The sequence below is a fragment of the Eulemur rufifrons genome, chromosome 8 (genome assembly GCF_041146395.1).
Source record: "Eulemur rufifrons isolate Redbay chromosome 8, OSU_ERuf_1, whole genome shotgun sequence".
Classification (NCBI taxonomy): Eukaryota; Metazoa; Chordata; class Mammalia; order Primates; family Lemuridae; genus Eulemur; species Eulemur rufifrons.
The window spans coordinates 19,440,414-19,457,087 of record NC_090990.1 but is presented as its reverse complement, the minus strand read 5'-3'; the positions used below and the strand labels follow the sequence as shown (position 1 = coordinate 19,457,087).

The window sequence follows — 16,674 nt, the reverse complement described above, 5'->3', positions numbered from 1 at the left end:
AGAGAGAAGGGAAGGCCATGTACGGACAGAAGCAGAGACTGGAGCGACGCAGCCACGAGCTAAGGAACACCTGGAGCCAACAGATGCTGGAGGAGAAGGAAAGATTCTGCCCAAGAGGCTTCAGAGGGAGCACAGCCCTGCTGGCACCTTAATCTTGAACTTCTGGCCTCCAGGATTATGAGAGAATAGATTTGTCAAGCTTTCAAGTTTGTCGTAATTTGTCTGGTGGCCTTGGGGAGCTATTACGATACAGTAAAGGCACAGCCCAGGGAGAAGCACGGACTCTGACACTGGGCACACCAAGACTGCAGCCCCAGCTCTTCCTCCCACTAACTGCATGACCTTGGACGAGTTCTAACTTCTTTGAGCCTCACTTTACTCCTCTGTGAACTGGGTATAACGATCCGGTCTGCCTCATGAGGGGGCGGGGGATACTGAATGAGTTAATGTCTGCGATGTCCCTAGCACACTGCCTGGCACTCATATCATAGTGGCTTCTTGTTCAGGCAAGGAAAACGGACCCAGAGTGACACCTGCTAGGCGGCCCCTGGAGTCCCAGGCACCTAACTTCTTTGCTGTCTCTTGGTAACCTGCCACCACTGAGGTGGGACACAGAGCCCTGTGTTGGAACTGCAGCACTAGAAGAGGCCCTGATCGGTGACAATGAGTTCAAATCTCCCCTCTCACTTTACAGATGGGGAAACTGAGGCCTGGAGAGGGAAAGACAGTTGTGACAGTTGTACGAGGTCACACGGGAAACTGGTTCTCCTGACTTCAGGGATACCAAGTTCCTACTGCTTCTTGAAGCTGCCCTCCCAAGAGCTAAATCTAAGATGAGGTTCAAGGTGGCTCAGACCAGAGAAAGAGTGGGTTCTGTCCAAGGCTTCAGAATTCCTGACAAGGCCACGGGCTCTTAGCAGATGTCTACGTTCTAGGTCCCCGTGTCCAGTGATTAACCAGTGTAGGGAGGGTCCAAGGAAGGAAGTGTCTCCATCACAGCCATCATCCTCACCACCACCTCCACCTCAGCAGCTCCCCTGGCTCAGGGCTTACCTGTGCCTCACACGCTCTATTCAATTTCACTATGACATCTACACAGATATCTCATTTAATCACTCCAACCACCCCGTCAAATTGCTGCTATTATTACCCTCACTTTTCAGAGGAGGCAAGTGAGCCTTCAAGGTATACTGAATTGAATAGTGTGCCCCCAAATCCACGTCCACCTGGAACCTCAGAATGTGGCCTTATTTGGAAATAGGGGCTTTGCAGATGGAACTAGTTGGGATAAGGTCATGCTAGATTAGGGTGGGCCCTAAACCCAGTATGACTGGTATCCTTAAAAGAAGAGGAGAAGAGGCTGGGCATGGTGGCTCATGCCTGTAATCCCAGCACTTTGGGAGGCCAAGGAGTTGGAGACTAGCCTGAGCAAGATAGTGAGACTCCTTCTCTACAAAAAATAGAAAAATGAGCCAGGTATGGTGGTGCATGTCTGTAGTCCCAGCTACTCGGGAGGCTAAGGCTGGAGGATCACTTGAGCCCAGGACTTTGAGGTTGCAGTGAGCTATGATGACACCACTGCACTTTAGCCCAAGTGACAGAGTGAGAACCTGTCTCAAAAAAAAAAGAAGAAGAAGAAGAAGAAGAGGACACACAGACACAGAGGCACACATACAGGGAAAGTGGCCATGTGAAGACAGAGGGAAAAACTGGAGAGATGTAGCTGCAAGCCGAGGGGTGCCAAGGATTGCCAGCAGCCCCCAGAAGCCGGGCAAAGGATTCTTCCCTAGAGCCTTCGGAAGGGGCATGGCCCTGCCGACACCTTGACTTCAGACTTCTGGCCTCCTGAATTGTGACACAATAAATTTCTGTTGTTTTAAGTCGCCCGGTTTATGGTAAGTTGTCATGGCAGCCCTAGGGAGCTAATACAGACGGGTTAACCATCCTGCCTAAAACGGAGGCAATGTCTGTTAAAACTGTTCCAGTCCCAGCTGTCCTAACAGAAGGTCTTTTTCCATCAGGAATACAGAATGTTAGCACTAAAAGGAAAGGTGGCTGGTGGAGAGTGTTTAGGAACGTTTACTATGTGCCAATTTCCCCGCTAAGTAGCAAGTGTGTGTTCATTATCCCAATAAATCTGCCCAACTACCACAGGAGGTAAGATTATGCCCATTTCACAGGTGGGGAATGTTGAGGCTCAGAGGGCTAAAGTGACTCACCAAAAGCCAGGAGTTGGGCCTCAGGTTCCTGGGCCTCCCAGAACCCACACTCTTAAGCACCACCCTATCTTCTCCCTGGATGTCAAGTTCAATCCTTTTGTTTCACAAATGAGGAAACCGAGGCACAGCTACAGCAACAATCACAAATGCTCTGCCCACTGCTGGGGAACAAACAGCTTAAATAAGGCGACGGACCGCCAGCCAGCCGGGTCCAGCTGGGGCTCCCTCTGTTTGCAGACAGAGTGGCTGCTCTCCCGAAAGGCAAAACAAGCCCAGCTGGGCACAAGGGCCGCAAGCTGCACCCTGCCCACCACTTAATGGGAATGGCACGTGGCCAGAAATTAATTAGCTGTCTCAGTTTTGGCAAAGCCTGAGGAAGGAAAGTGGTTAATTATAATGAAGCCCAGCGAGCATGTCGCAGGAGATGATTAAGGGCTGGAACATGGAAATAAAAGGCTCTGAGGTGAATGTGAGTGGGGAGGCCACCGGGTCACACTCGGCAATAAACAGGACAAACTTATTCAATTCGGTGCAGGACCACGGGGCCCAGGGAGGAGAAGCTCCTCTCCATCCCTCTGGCACTGCCTCGGCCTTAGGACGGCTGGACCAGGGGATGGGGCAGCCAGACACAGTGGAGGCCCCAAGAAAGCAGAGTCCTCAAGTGTGGCTTGTTGGTCTATGGGTGTCTGGAAATAGGACGTGTCCCTCTTACAAACACCTAGTGGCATGCGCCTGAGCGTCGGAGTTCAGCTGGGGCTCCAACTGTGAACAAAGGCTATTCCCTGCACCCTACTCCCACTCATGGAGCGGGCAGGAGAGACAGAGACAGAGAGAGAGAGAGACAGAGAGAGAGGAGCAATGAGGGGTTTGAAATAGTATGTGGTGCCTGTTCTGATGGGGGACACACAGGACAGACACTGTGGGAACACAGAGGAGGGTTGTCTGTTGGCTGGCAGGGGGAGGGCATCACAGAAAGCTCTTTGTAGGAAAGACTTATTAAGCCGAAAAGTAAGGGGTTACTCTGGAGGGAACAGGGCCTGACGTTCCGGCACATCTTATTTCCCTCTTGTTCTGTGGTTGGGGGATTTTTATTATAGATCCCAACAACTCCCACAGAGGGAATCTCCTTAACAAAGTGGCAACTAGATTTTTTTTACGGGGCAAGATGTCTACAGCTATTCCACCCTGAACGCACCCAATCTAGTCTGATCTCAGAAGCTAAGCGGGGTTGGGCCTGGTTAGTACTTGGATGGGAGACACGGTCTCGCTCTGTTGCCCAGGCTGGAGTGCAGTGGCATCATCATAGCTCACTACAGCCTCAAACTTTTGGGCTCAAGGGATCCTCCTGCCTCAGCCTCCCGAGTAGCTGGGACTACAGGCGCATGCTACCGCACTTGGCTTTCCAACTAGATATTTAAGAAATACTTAGTGGAGCCAACTTAGGGTCAGGGACTGAGCTAGGAAACAGGCTAGAGGGTGAACGGAACACAGTTCCTGCCTTCCAGGAGCAACCAGCAAAAGGGAAGGCAAACACAGAAACAAACAATGGCACTAAAATTGCAAAACACTTTCATGACCACCTACTTCTTTGTGTATCTTCCCTCTTTCTAGGTGACAGGCACTGGATGAAGGCACCTGATTTACATCATTACATTCACTCCTGACAACTGACTGCAGTAAGCGCTGCCACAGCATTTGACAGATGAGGGACCGAGGATCACAGAGACAGAGAAACTTGCCCAAGGTCACACAGCCCATTGGTTGTAGTCTCAGGACTCACACCCAGGTCTGTCTGACCCTGTGATGGTTAGTTTTATGTGTCACCTTGACTATAGTACACAGTTATATAATCAGACACTAATCTAGGTGTTGCTACGAAGGTACTTGGTAAACATGGTTGGCATCTACAATCAGTTTACTAAGTAAAGGAGATTATCCTTGATAATCTGGGTTGGCCTCATCCAATCAGCTAAAAGGCCTTAAGAAACAAAACTGTTTCCAGAGGAAGAAGAAACCACCGGAGGACAGCAGCACCAGCTCTTGCCTGAGATCTCCAGCCTGCCGCCTGCCCTGCCAATCCCACCCTTGCCTTGCCAGACCCTGTAACCGTACGAGCCAGTGCCTCAGAATACATCCCACTGATGCTTTTTGTCTGATAGGACCATGAAGGCTATGGACCCCAAGCCCACACTCCAGGCTAAGGCTGGCGCCAGGGAGCCACACGGTCTGGTCAGCTGGAAAGGGCGATGACAGTGACCACCACGTGGAGTTGTTGGAGGGGTCCAAAGTGCTGAGAGGCAGTGTGATAAAACGGAGAGAGGGACGGCTCCGCGGTCAGACTCTCTAGCCAGGTGTCCTTGGGCAAAAGTCTGTCATCTCTGGGCCTCAGCTTCCTCACCTACAAAACAGGCACATCACATTGTTCCTACCTCACAGAAGTGCTGGAAAGATCAGATGAGATTCTTGCATACAGCTCTTCTACAGAGTCTTCTCGTCAAACACATGCTCAGTTTTGTCATAGTTGTAATTTCTGGGTTCTTAACGATTTCAAGTCCTCACCATCTGCTGAGTTAATGTTTCAATCCCACAATTCCATGTAAACATAATGTCCACAGGTTGACCATTCCCGGCGACAGCCACGTGGATGTGACGCAGTTTGCCTACCCCTTTCCCCGGCCACTCTGTGAAGACAACGAGCTGGAAAGGCCTGGGCAGATCTCTTCACACACGTTCCCTCACTCGAGTCCCACCCGCCCTGGGAAGTGGGTCTCGGGACATTCCCACTTTGTTCATAGAAGGAAATCGGCCCAAAGATGAGAGGTGCTCACCCAGGAGTGTAGAATGAACAGAACGGAGATCCAAAGTCGCGTGTTCCACAAAGCCCAGGGAGACTCCAGGCCTTTGGCCATGCTGTGTGTCACTTTTCATGACATCTCTCTTTGCCTGGCACACAACAGAGCTCTACTTTTGTTTATTAACAGTTTATTTTGTTTTATTTATTTATTTATTTTTTGAGATAGGGTCTGGCTCTGACGCCCAGGCTAGAGTGCAGTGGCATCATCATAGCTCACCACAACTTCAAACTCCTGGCTCAAGCGATCCTCCTGCCTCAGCCTCCCGAGTAGCTGGGACTACAGGCACATGCTGCCACCCCCAGCTAATTTTTCTATTTTGTATAGAGAAGGAGTTTCACGTGTGCTGGCGCTGGTCTTGAACTCCTGGCCTCAAGACAGCCTCCCATCTCAGCTTCCCTAAGTGCTGGGATTACAGGCATGAGCCACTGCACCCGGTCAACAATTTATTATTTATTATTTAGACATTACAAATAAATCTACTCTGTTTCATAGCTTCTCCCAACCCATGACCATATGAAAAGGTCACGTTTCCACAAAGGGAATCAGAGGGTAGCATGAGTTTGACCTTCTTTGTGGATGTTGCTTCATGGACACTTGGCACACCTGGGCTCTGGGCGTCAAGGGGGCTTCAATTCAAAGGCCAACTCTGCCATTTCCCAGCTGTGGCCCTGAGCAAGGGAATTATCATCTCTGAGGCTTGGTTTCCTCATCTGTCAAATGGAAACGTGGTGCCAACTTCATAAAGGTGGGGGGATTAAATGAGTTAATATACGTGTGGTGCTTCACACAGAGCTTGGCACAAAGCTGGCCGCCTTGTCCGCAGTCAAGAAAGGCCAGCAGTTCTATTTTTGGTGGTAACTCCCACCGAGTCAATATGCCCTGCATTACCACTGAGCCCTCTCTTACCTGGGATGACAAGGCCCAGGCAGGTGGAGGGAGTGCCTTGTGGCTACCCACCCCTCCCAGCAGGACAGCCCTGTTCCCTCCCCGCAGGGAGGAATGGAAAACCACTAGACGTCGGGTATCTCCCAGCACTCTGGGAGGATGAGTTTTTGTAATCAGGGGAAACAGATGATCTCCATCTGTCCTGCGGGGGCATCTGGCAGGATCTGGAGAAGCAGCTTCTCTTCCTTGGCTTAATCCCTGTCCCTGGTTCCCAAGGGCTGGGCAACAAGCCAACATGCATCATTGTCGCCAACAGCTTCCTGCTGTGGGCCAGGCCCTGCGCTAATAAGGCCAGACAGGCATCATTTCCTCTAACCTTTGCTCTTGCTGTCCCCTCTGCCTAAAACACTCTTCTTCCCAGCAACAGGCCTCTGCTCATCTGTCTCCACCTCCTTGTCCTCTTCATGCACAGGCACACCTCATTTCATTGAGCTTCGCAGATGATGTATTTTTTACAAACTGAAGGTTCACGGTAACCTTGCATGAGCAAGTCTACGGGCACCATTTTTCCAATAGCATGTGCCCACTTCATGTCTCTGTGTCACATTTTGGTGAGAAGATCGCTTGCGGTCAGGAGTTCAAGACCAGCCTGAGCAAGAGTGAGACTGAGCCTCTACTAAAAATAGAAAAAATTAGCCAGGCAACTAAAAATAGAAACAAAATAATTAGACAGGCATGGTGGTGAGCGCCTGTAGTCCCAGCTACTCTGGAGGCTGAAGCAGGAGGATCACTTGAGCCCAGGACTTTGAGGTTGCTGTGAGCTAGGCTGACGCCATGGCACTCTAGCCTGGGCAACAGAATGAGACTCTGTCTCAAAAAAAAAAAAAAGACTTCAGTGGAGGAAGTCACTGTAGATGTGGTAAAAAGAGCAAGAAAACTAGATTTAGAACAGAGCCTGTAGACGTGACTGAATTGCTACAATCTCATGACAGAACTTTAACAGATAATGAGCTGCTTCTAAGGATGAGCAAGAAAGTGGTTTCTTGAAGCCAGGCACAGTAGCATGTGCCTATAGTCCAGCTACCTGGGTGGGTGAGATAGGAAGGATCACTTGAGCCCAGGAGTTTGAGGCTGTAGTTTGAGGTGATCGTGTCTGTGAATAGTCACTGCACTCTCTAGCCTGGGCAACATAGTGAGACCCCATCCCTAAAAAAAAAAAATGGCTTCTTGAGATGGAATCTACTTCTGGTGAAGATGCTGTGAATTGTCTTGAAATGACAAGAAAGGATTTACAATAATATTTCATGAATTTAGTTGATAAAGCAGTAGCAGGATTTGAGAAGATTGACTCCAATTTTTTTTGAGACCCCACACTGTTGCCTGGGCTGGAGTGGAGTGCAGTGGCATCATCACAGCTCACAGCAACCTCAAACTCCTGGGCTCAAGCGATCCACCTGCTTCAGCCTCCCAAGTAGCTGGGACTACAGGCATGCGCCACCATGCCCGGCTAATTTTTCTATTGTTTTTGTAAAGATGGGATCACACTCTTGCTCAGGCTGGTCTCGAACTCCTGAGCTCAAGCGATCCTCCCGCCTTGGCCTCCCAGAGTGCTAGGATTACAGGCCTGAGCCACCGCACCCAGCCGCAATAAAATATTTTCAAATTAAGGTATATACACTGGTTTTTTTAGACCTTGCACACTTAATAGACTATAGTATATTACAAACATAACTTTTATATGCACTGGGAAACCAAAACACTAGTGTGACTTACTTTGAGATCTTTGCTTTATTGCAGGTGGAACTGAACCTGCGATGTCTCTGAGGTGCCTGTGCAACTGCAGCCCTGCCACCCTCTGCCCACCCCGTGCCCATTTCAGTTTCCTTCATTGCCGACAGCCCTGGCCTTATATCTATTTGTTTACTGTCTATCTTTCCCCACTAGAATGGCAGCTCCACAACGACGGCAGGGACTGGTATCCTCAACACTGTTGCCTCCCAGAACCTAGAACTGTGCCTGGAACTTGGGGTGGGGGTGGGGGGGGGCTGCTAAATGTATGTTTGCTCCAACCCTGTGACGTAGGAGCTTTTCTATAATCCCCATTTCACAGAAGAAAACAGACTCAGCTTGTGGAGCCCAAGGGTAGACAGCCAGCAAGAAAGAAGCAGACCTGAATCTGAACCCCAGTTTGTCTGCCTCGGAAGGATGGGGCTGCCTCTCCAGCTGCTGGCTGTGCCCCAGAGAACTGGGGTTCTTTGGGCCTGTAAGGTGTTGTCAGTGGCCCCCGGCCGGGCTGCCCTGTGTAAGAACCCACTTCTGTGCTCCCCAGTGCTACTATTTCCAGCCACCCCTTGGCTCTCCCTTAGCTCAGATAATTCCAAGTATGCAGACAGATGCAGGGAGAGGGCCAGGGGTAGGAAAGGTAAGTTCCAGTCCCGCCTTGGCCACAAACTCAAAAGACACAGAACCTCTCCAGGCCTTGGTCTCTTCATTTGTGAATCAGAGGGGCTGAACTTGGTACACAGTGTGGCAAGGACAGGCCAATGGTTAAGTGCGGGCTGTGGGCTTAGAACACTCTTCTGATTTCAGTCTGACACTGGGACTTTGGGCACGTTATGTCATTTCTCTGAGCCTCAAGTTTCCTCATCTGTCAAATGGAAGCAACAGCAATCACCTCGTATGAGTTCTGTAAAGATTAAATGGTTTTATTTATATACATATATATACACACATCACTATATATATATCACTATGTCACTATATATATGAGATATATATATATATATATATATAGATAAGTGATATATATACATATCACTAAGCAGAGTGCCTGGCACAAAGTAAGTGCTCACTAAAAAGAATCATCACCCATGATCCACTTTCAGTGCCTTGGTGACAAGGTTATTTCTGCAGCGGAGGAAATTTCTGCAGCGGAGGAAAGTTCCACCTCTCCCTGTGTCATGTTCTTTGAATGGGGTTTTTGTGACCTCACAGGACTTGGAAGTTTTTCTTTCCACTCATCAAGAAAGACTAGGAAAGCGAGAGAAGACAGATTCTTTCTGTATCCACCCTTCTTTCCGGCCAGAGACAAAGCCGCTGATTTCTGCAGCTGCGCTGGGAGCTATAAATCAATACAACACAGCCCAGACACCCCATTCCACCACACACCCCCAGCTGGTAATAGGGCTGCTCCAGCCTGTGGGACGGTAAATGGCTAATTTAAGCTAAGCTTTCTGTTCTACCCCACCATTATCTTTCTTCCTGTGCGTGTTATGATGTTCGGGGAGCCAATTTGATTTTGAGGACCCAGGACTCGGGGGTTAATGAAATCACGCCTTGCCCTTGCACAGCCCCTGCCTCTCAAGGTCCAGGCATCTTCCAGGGGAGGGAAAAGGGGAAGCTGAGATCACAGCACCTAAGAATCATTCTTCTTTGACTCTGAGCCATGGTGAAAGGTGCCGAAATTATGCTCGTCTTATCTTTTCTCTGCCTGAATCTCCAGGGCCAAACCTCCACTCAGTGGTTTTCCAGTGTCTGCTTGCATACCTTCAGTGATGGGAAGCTCCCTACATTACTCAGCAGCCCGTACCTTCTTGGAGAGCTTTGGCTGTAGGAAAATTCCTTTAAGAAGTGAGATGTGCACAAACATACATGTTCAAGAATGTTCATGGCAGAAGTATTTAGATTGGCATACTACTGGAAATAACATAAGTTCTCTGAAACAGAACACATTCACACAATGCAGCCATTAAAAATTAAAAATTGTGCTTTCAAAGAATGTTTGATGGCATGAGAACATGCTCAGGAAATAACATAAAGTGAAAAGGCATTTTACAAAATATTATATATAATGGGATCACGATTTCAGTATGTGATCCTGATCTCAGTAAAATCAAGAGAGAGAAAGAAAAGAGATGGGAAGGAAATATAACAAAATGACACAGCCTTTCTTTTTGTGGTAGGATTGTGGGAAACATCTGTTTCTGCTTAAACTTCTCCACATTTCCTGAAATAGCTACCATGTTACCTTTAGTATGTGAGTGAGTGTGTGTGTGTGTGTGTGTGTGTGTAGAGAGACAGACAGACAGACAGACAGGGTCTCGCTCTGTCACCCTGGCTACAGTGCTGTGGCATCAGCCTAGCTCACAGCAACCCCCAACTCCTGGGCTCAAGTGATTCTCCTGCTTCAGCCTCCCGAGTAGCTGGGACTACAGGAATGTGTCACCACGCCAGGCTAATTTTCTAATTTTTCTAAGACAGGGTCTTGCTATGTTGCTCAGGCTGCCCTCAAACTCCTAGCCTCCCAGAGTGCTAGGTTTACAGGCATGAGCCACAGCGACTGGCCTCTTTATTGAAAAAGAGAGTTTCTAATATTGAGTTGATAAAGTTTCCCTATAGCATTCATTCAATAATCCTAGTTCCTACGGGGCTCGATAAATGTCAACTGAATGAATGAGAATCAAGTCTCACTCCTCTTCAAAAGAGTCATAATTACAGAAGACATTTATTTGAACACTTGCCAAATACCTGGTTTTGTGCTGAAGTCCTTGACCTCATCGATTTCTCATAACCACCTTATGAAAACTCTATCGCTACTCCCATTTCACAGATGAGAAAACTGAGGCCCAGAGAGGTTGTGCATGTATTGCTCAAGCTCACTCCCTTAGTAAATGGCACAGCTGGGACATGATTCCGTGTCAGTGTGGCTCTGACGCGCAGGCTCTCAACCACTGCTGGCCCACGCAGAGGCCTCAGAGATTTGCAGACAGCAATCTGCCTTCTTCCCTGGTCCCGTCCTCGCTTCTCTACCTAGACGTCCCCAGCTCCCACCTCCATTCCTCCTGTGTCTCATGGACAGCGGTGGCAGATGGACATGGAGTGATATTTGGAGTCAGAAAGATCTCAGTTTGAATTTCAACTCTACCCTGAGCCTTCACGTCCTTATCTGTAACATAAAGCCCCCATTACAGGGCCGTGGCACAGGCTGGAGAGGCCTCTGGCACGGGGCAGAGGCTCTGGAAAAGGCTCCTCAGGGTCCTCTGTGACTCCTCTGGACTTACCCCAGGGTGTCTGTGAGTCACACAGACTCCCCAGGGGATGAACCCAAGACCCAGGAAGCAGCAGCCTCCGGGGCAAGGCCAGTGGCTGTTGCCTGTCCTCACTGCTCTGCCTCACCCAAGTCACCCGGCCCAGCCTCCTGCCTTCTTGTTAGGTCCGACAGCACTCCATTTCAGAAAGGGGACGGCTGAGGCCAGGGTTTCCATGACCCGCCCAAGGTCACACAGCTCTCTTTCCATCGCCCCGAGCCAGCCTCTCTGGCGCCCCCACATTGAGCCCCTCCCTATCCAATCCACCCACACCCACACCAAATTCGTCTCTCTTGAACACCATTCTGCACAAATGGCTCCAAAATGCCCCTCCCCACGGCCTGTGACCCGAGGCCCCATCATTTCCCAGCACAGCCAGCCTTACCGTGGGACCCGAGGACCTGCCCGGCCTCAGCTCCCACATCCAGACTCAAACCTCAGCACAGCCTCTGGTCCCCAACACAGTCACGCTGGGCCTGTCTTCAGGCCTCTCCTCGGCCCTCCCTCTCCCCCTCCCTACCAGAAAGACCACCTCCAATTACCTGGGGCTGGTCTGAGGAGTTGCTCTTACATTTGCACCTTGTGCAGAATTTTGGAAGGCAGGGACCAAGTCGGCAGATCCATCACTGGCTCCCGGGCCCGGCTGAAGCTTAGAGGTACACACACAGCAGGTGCTGCTTCAACCATGGTGAGGAGGACACCTGCTTGCAAGGTCTGTCCTGCTTTTGTTCCTGCAGCCTCTCCATCGTCACAGCCACCCTGGCCCCTGGTACTCTCGTCTCAGCCACAGTGAACCTCCCTCCCTCTGCAGCTCCTGATCATCCATCATGTGCTGAACCTTCATGCTGTTCCCTCTGCCTGGAATGCTCCGCCCCCACCTCTCCACGGAGGCAACTGCTGTTCCCCCTGCACGGCCCAGCCCCGGCATCACCTCCGCTGGCTGCTTCAGGTGCCTCCCCGGGGGCTCCCAGCTTCAGGAAACTGCACTTGTCCCTAGAATTGTAACTAACCAGAGGCCCCCGCAGGGCATGGCTGTGTTAGGAGCCAGACACTGTACGGAGGCTTAACCTGGCAGTCTGGGCAGTGGAAGCTGAGGTTGGACAGGCCTGGCAGGGGTCAGCGTCCGCAAATGCTTGTTGCATGAGTAACTGTGCAGCCGATGTAGAATGTGTGGAAGGGCCCAAGGTAGAGAACGCAGACGATCAGGCTTCCACAGCCGCCCACTCTGACACCTGCGGCAGCTGCGGGAGCACAGGGTAATCAGCACACGGCACTCCAGGTGCGGTGCTACGGCCTTTGCGTGCATGACCTCATTTAATCCTCCCAGTAACCAATCATGATCACCCCCACTCCTCAAATGAGGAAATGGGGCTCAGGGAAGTTAAGCTATTTTCCAAAGCCACGCCTCCAGGACGCAGTTGGGCAGGGATTGAGACTGGGCACTACCTGACCCCTAGCCATGAACTTTACCCCTGAACTGGCATCTCTCCTGGCCTGCGGGCCCTGGATCCAGACCCCAACGTGGGCAAGAGAGGGGAGGGAGGCAGGGGGCACATGCTGGGACTCCAAACACAAGACAGGACTCAGTGCTACCCAGCAGGCCCTGGAACCTCAGCAGTAGACAGAGGAGACAACTGTCACCCCTCATTCATCTGCTGTGACCCTGCCCCAGCCCACACTATCTGCCCAACCTTCCCTCCCTGCCATGTGCCGTGGTCACCTCAGATGGGAGGGGAAACGCGGTGCTTTGTCAACATCATCTTATCCAACCTTGAGGACAAAGGTGCCCATGGGGCAGGTACTAAACCCGCTTGTCCAGAGTTTATAGATGAAGACACCGAGGCACAGAGAAGTGACCCAACTTGCTAACACTCTTAGTAGGTGGCAGAGCCAGCATTTTTTTTTTTTTTGAGACAGAGTCTTGCTCTGTTGCCCTGATAGAGTGCAGTGGCATCATCATAGCTCACAGCAACCTCAAACTCCTGGGCTCAAGGGATCCTCCTGCCTCAGCCTCCCGAGTAGCTGGGACTACAGGCGCCTAGCTAATTTTTTCTATTTTTAGTTGCCCGGCTAATTTTTTTTTTTTTCCTATTTTTTTAGTAGAGATGGGGTCTTGCTCTTGCTCAGGCTGGTCTCGAACTCCTGAGCTCACGCCATCCTCCCCGCCTCGGCCTCCCAGAGTGCTAGCGCACCTGGCCCAGAGCCAGCAAGGAGGAAAGCCAGAAGAGACACGGGCTGAGGCGAGATCAAGGGCAGAGAAGCGCACAGGCTGAGAGTCACACAGGGGCAGGCTGGGGCTGGAAAGAGACAGCGGGCACCAGGGGTGCAGAGACAAGCAGGGTACAGACCTGCTGAAACCAGGATCAGGGAGCAGGCGGACAGGGAGACAAGGAAGGCTGCAGGACAGACAGGAGGCCGGGTAGAAAAGTACTGACTCCATCCTCCTGCCCACATTCTGGGGTGGGCAAACCAGGGAGTCCTGGGCCATGTGGAGGGAAGGAGGGATCACTTGGTACAGATAAGGGGCCTGCTAAGCCCTTCACATGCCACCTACCCAGTGGGCTGCCAGTGGGCACTCCCTGAGATACCAGCTGGACTGAGGGCTCTGACTCTGCCCAGAGGAGGGGTTGTCGGCGTCCCCTCTAAGGACCCAGGGTGTCCCACGGCCACCATCGAGTCACCACACTGGCCAATCTCACACCGCAGGAGCAGGGAGTGATGCTCTGCCTTGAGGACCAGATGTCCCAAGAAGCCTTGCTCACATCTTGTTCCCGGGAGGCACGGGCCGTGTGCTAAGAGCACAATTCCCGGGGGCCTCTCTCCTGCATCCAGAAGGATGCTTTTAGCACACATTTGACAATGTGATATCGGGAAGGCTGGCTGAGAACGCCCCTAACAGGCTGAGCCCAGAGCCTCCCCAGAGTGGACCCGCAGAAGCAGGGGGCCCCCTGCTCAGTGGTAGTGGGGAAGCTGTGTTCATCAGCCCACCAGCCAGAGGCCCTGGGGGAAAGGCAGAAATGGGACTGGACACACCGGCGCTAGGCTTTTCCAGACTTGAGCACCTGGAGTCCCTAGAGAGACTAAGTGACAGGAACCTGGAAATCTCAGATTGTAGCTGTTCTCAGGCCCACCTCAGGACAAGCACCTCCCTCAGGCTCCCTTCTTTAATCGGCACTGGATTCCGCAGGATCTGGAAAATCCTTCTTTCCCATTATATAGACACCTTCCACTTATTGGGCCCAGGCACCAGGCCAGCTGCATTATACACGCTCTCTCGCTGACACCTCACAACAGGCCTATTGAAGAAGGTTCTATTATCACCTCAGTCTCTAGATGAAGAAACTGAGGTTCAAAGAGGCTAAGTGATGTGTCCGAGTCACAGAGCTGGTTTGCAGCAGAGCAGGGATTAATACTCAGGTTGGCCGACTCAGCAAGGAATCGCTGATAAAAAGACAAAGCAGAGATCGGTCCTGCCTATGCTCCGGGGAATTTTCCCACTGTCGCTGGCGATGAGTCATTGAAAGCACAGGAAATTCTTGTACCCTCCACTCTTTCTGAGGGAGCAAAAATCCCCCAGAGATCATCAATGCCAAAGCCCCGTGACACCCACACACCTCATCCAATGCTCCAACACACCACATTCTGCCCTGCAGAGACCCTACACTCTGGGATTCATACTTTCCAATGGAGGAGATTGAGTCTCTCTTCTTCCGACAGGGAAACCAAGGCAGATGGGAGGTGAGGTGAGGGGAACGGTCTGGGCATCAGTGACTGGGCTGAGACCACAGTTCACATCTCCAACCTCTGAGTCCAGGATCTGCCTGGTGGCAACACAGCCCAGAGAGGCTGAGGGCCATGGCCTCCGTTAACCAGCACACAGGACCCATTTCCAACTGACAGTAAGTACCAGGGCATCTTCGTGGTTTAAGGATGTGAGTTTCCTTTCAACTCTTATTGCCCATGTCTGAGCTGGCGGAGCTGTGTCAGGAGGGCTACTCCTGGGGCAAGCTGGTGATGTCTTAGACTCCCTGAGAATTTCCCCACACTGTCAATAAATACCAAGAGAACCCTACTTCCCAGGGTGAAAGCACAAACTCCACTCCTGCCCAAGCAAACCACTGCTGCCTTTGGCAGAAACAAAGACAAAGGTGGGAACGAGAAAATGGGAGAGAGCATTTGTGAGGAGGATATGAGACCTCTCTGAATACCCGGAGCTCCTGACCAGATGGCCACTGGGGAAGGCCGCAGAGAGTGGGACGGCAGCCCACAGCCATTGCCCACTGCAGCCAGGACCCGTGGGCTCTCCAGGGGCAAACACACACACAGCTGCACGAACACAGATGCCCAAAGCCACTCTGGATGCTCCTCTCTCCCTGCAGTTTCAGAGGTTTGACAAGAAACAACTCAGTCACATTGCACATTCATACAGAGAGAATCACAAACTGACAGTCTGGGACAACAACAGGGACCCCAACAGATGATCACCGAATGTGACTTGGTAAGTGTCCCCACAGCATGGCGCAGACACACAACACTTTCCTGTCCACCCTACCTGCAACAGTGCCCACACACAGCTGTCTCCCCAAAGGCCCGTGGCACAGCAGAGCATCTCCGCCCACCTCATGGGTATGTTTCAGACGTCCAAACATACTGTCACAATCACCCACTCACAAACTGTGACAGACACACAAACTGTTGCCAAACTGTCCCACAGAGAAGCAAGGTAATGCCAACAGACAAGCAAACGTTATTTGGCTAAGCAAGCAAGCAAGCGCACACAAACGCACACGCAGGAACACACACGTTCCTGCGTCCCCCTCTCAATGGACGTGGCCTTCCCGCTGGGGCCCGGGCGCCCCCTGCTGGAAGTGCGGAGGCCCGGGGAGTCTGGGGTCCGGGCTCCGGGTCCCAAGTCCGTGGTCCCCACCCTCACCCCGGGTCCGGCCCCGCAGCGCCGGCCCGCAGCGCACTCACCGGACGATTCCGAACATGACAAGCACGTTGCCCAGCAGTCCCACGGCGCACACGGCCGCGTAGAGCGCGGTGATGGCTATGGCCAGGGCGAGGGACGAGGCGCTCCGTGCGCCCGGCGGCCCCGACGCATTGGCGCCCGCGCTGGGGAGGCCGCTGGGGTAGGCGTCCGAGGCGTTGGCGAGGAGCGGGGGCTGCAGCTCGGCGCCGGCCGAGGGGGCCGGCTCCATGGCTGCCTGCTGGCCGGCGCCGCGTCCCTCTCCACCGTGCGCCCTGGGCGCGGGGACCTGGTGCGAGGGGCGCGCGAAGGGCCGAGGCTGCAGCCCCGACGCCGCCGGCTGCAGCCTCCCGGCCGCCCCGCTTCCTCTGCGCCTCCTCCGCCTGCCTCGTCTCCCGCACCCGCCCAGCCCCCGGCGTCCGCCCTCTCTCCTCGCCCGGAGCGCTGTGAGCCCCGAGCCGCTGCGGGCTCCTCGGACGCGCCCGCCACGCGCACCACGTGGCTCGGAGGCGGCCGCCAGTCTGCGCCCGCGACCGGGGGCGGGCGCTGCACCACCCGCTCGGAGCTGGGCCAGGGAAGCCTGCCGCCCTCTCTCGCGGGCTGCTCTGCGGGCTCGAGTGCGCCCCCACCCCAGCCTGGACTCACCGCCCACCCCCTTG

General features: G+C 52.6%; 1 protein-coding gene across 1 annotated transcript in view; it reads right to left on the bottom strand.

Moving 5' to 3' along the window:
• OPRD1 (opioid receptor delta 1) overlaps positions 1–16,247 on the bottom strand; it is a 31,195-nt gene extending 14,948 nt beyond the window's left edge. The window contains exon 1 of the mRNA XM_069477565.1: positions 16,021–16,247. Within this exon, the coding sequence (XP_069333666.1) occupies positions 16,021–16,247 (227 nt within the window). The remainder of the gene's footprint in view (positions 1–16,020) is intronic.
• Positions 16,248–16,674: the final 427 nt, after the last annotated feature.